The following is a 2,231-nucleotide window of genomic DNA, read 5'->3' as shown; positions in this document are numbered from 1 at the left end:
CACACACACACACACACACACATACATATGAAGGAGAGAATACTCTTCTGTGCCTGTTTGTTGTTGTGGGTTTTTTTTCAATTCTTTTGTAAACCAGTCTCACCCAGTCAGTGCTGTCTTGCCATGGCTTATTGCTACTTTTGTGGATGTTACTGAAATGTAACCATGTTGTTTCACTTTGATTAGTCTAACACAGCATTTCTGATTTCAAATGACTTAGATATTATACAATAAAAATTTACTGGTTTCTAAAAGGCTTTTTATTTTGGATGTTAAAAACGATGACACGGGTGTTGTAAGGCTGTAACTTTCAATTAAGAAGCCTGCCAAACCACCCTCCCTTGATGAATTCATGAGGGAAATTACAATGTGAAACCAGTGCTGCTTGATTCCTAATTTGTGGTTTGTTTTTTTCTCTCTTTCCTTCACAGGTTGTCAAGTTGAAACAAGTAGAACACACGCTTAACGAGAAAAAGATTTTGCAATCCATCAATTTTCCATTTTTGGTGAAGCTAGAGTATTCCTTTAAAGTAAGTATTCCATTGTTGAAGTTTGTACGTGTACGCCGTGTTTGGTGCTAGATAGTTTTGTGCGTGTTTAGAACGTGTTCAGAGGATGCTTTTGACATATGTGAGGTAGCGTGGTGGAATCAGGCTCTCGTCAAAATAATCAAAATGAAGAAACTTGCATTTTTCTGCAGGTTTGTGAATTTTTATCAAATTTTTGTTTTTTGGCTCAACATCTTTTATGCGCATTAAAGAACTAATTTCTGAGAGGATTTTTCTGAAAAACACTGATTAAAGAAAGGTACAATAAATGTAAACATTCACTTGCCACGGACTCTTAAGCTAAGGAAATAACTAATCTTTGGCAGCCATTTTCTCACTAATTTTACCTCTGAAAACAGGTGACCCCATCTCCTTCATTCGCAAATATGTCAATTTGTACTCAAGATAAATGGATATTTTTTTCATCCAAAGAAAGACAAGTGAACAAGCTTTAAGATGATACCAATAACTCTACATGCCCAAAAATTGACGAGAGCCTGACTCCACCACGCTGCCTCACATTTATTCTTTGATGTATTCGGGTATAATGTTTGTGTTTACAATGTTGTCTAAAGGTGTCCCCCCCACACATTTTCGTGGGTGGTTGGAGGTTGCTACTTGTTAGTTCTACTTTTCTTTCTCTCCCTTGTTACTCTCCGTCTTTTCCTGTGGGTGGTTAGTGGACGCTCTGGTGTGGCTTGCACCTTCTTTCCCATCAAACATCTGTCGGCCTTATCTCTTCTGCATCTTCTCCTTGTATATTACTTTCTAGTAACACCCTTAATCTTAGGCATTTATATGACCCGTTTGTATTGCAAGTGCTGTAAGTGGGTGGTTGGCGGGTGCTCTTGTGTGGTTTGCTTCTTCTTTCCTGTAAAAAATGTATCGTCCTTATCTCCCCTCCTTCTTTTTTGTTTGTTACTCTCTTGTAACAGCTCTAATCTTCTGGCGCTCATATGGCCTTATGCAGTTGCGAGCGCCGAAAAACCTCTACTGAAACTTTTAAAAAGTACTGTAAAATTCTTACTAAGCCTTAAGATTTATGCAGTTGGTTGGAGACCCTACTTCTTTTCTCTCCTCATCCCCCCCCCCTTTCCCCCACCCCTCCCGGCTGTTGTTTCTGTCTATTCTGCCTACTTTTCCCTGTACTGAATGACTGTTATTGTGTCGATTTTCTGCAATTTACACAAAAACAAACGAAAAATGTTTTGCGACATGAGAACATTAGTAATTTCGTGTCCTGAGTTACGAACTGATAGAAGACGTACAGACGCCTATATTTCCCATCAAACCACATGCAAGTTTTTTCAAGTTGATAAGGGAATGAGGAGGAGGGGGGGGGGGTAAGGCTGTTTGATGGTGTGATGTCTCACGCGGTTTGCTGGCGTCGTTTGGGAATGGTCTCCCCCGGGGTAGGATTAAGAGTGTGGCCTAGCCGTGTGCGCAAGAACCTGTACTGAACGGAAGCAGGCAAAGAGAAGCAAAGAAGAAAGGAAAAGTGAAGGGGCAAGGGGGATGAGAGTGAGGATTTTGTGGCCTGATGAAAACAGGATTATGTGGCGTGATGACAACGTTACAGAAAAAGACGATGAAGAAAACAGACTATAGTTTGGCTATTTGCATAGAGGCCCTCGCGGCCAAGAGGTTATGATGTTCGCCTCTCATTTAATAAGTCCCGGATTC

The 2,231-nt window shown here is 40.6% G+C and overlaps 1 protein-coding gene across 1 annotated transcript in view; it reads left to right on the top strand.

The window, feature by feature from the left end:
* CAPLA (catalytic subunit of protein kinase A) overlaps nt 1-2,231 on the top strand; it is a gene marked incomplete in the record, with an annotated part of 64,499 nt that overhangs the window by 19,883 nt on the left and 42,385 nt on the right. Inside the window, 3 exon segments of the mRNA NM_001204491.1 lie at nt 432-534; nt 537-550; nt 553-558. Of these exon segments, the coding sequence (NP_001191420.1) occupies nt 432-534; nt 537-550; nt 553-558 (123 nt within the window).

The sequence above is a fragment of the Aplysia californica genome, unplaced genomic scaffold (assembly GCF_000002075.1).
Source record: "Aplysia californica isolate F4 #8 unplaced genomic scaffold, AplCal3.0 scaffold00799, whole genome shotgun sequence".
NCBI lineage: Eukaryota > Metazoa > Mollusca > Gastropoda > Aplysiida > Aplysiidae > Aplysia > Aplysia californica.
The sequence above is the reverse complement of the archived record's forward strand: the minus strand, read 5'-3'. Positions and strand labels throughout refer to the sequence as shown.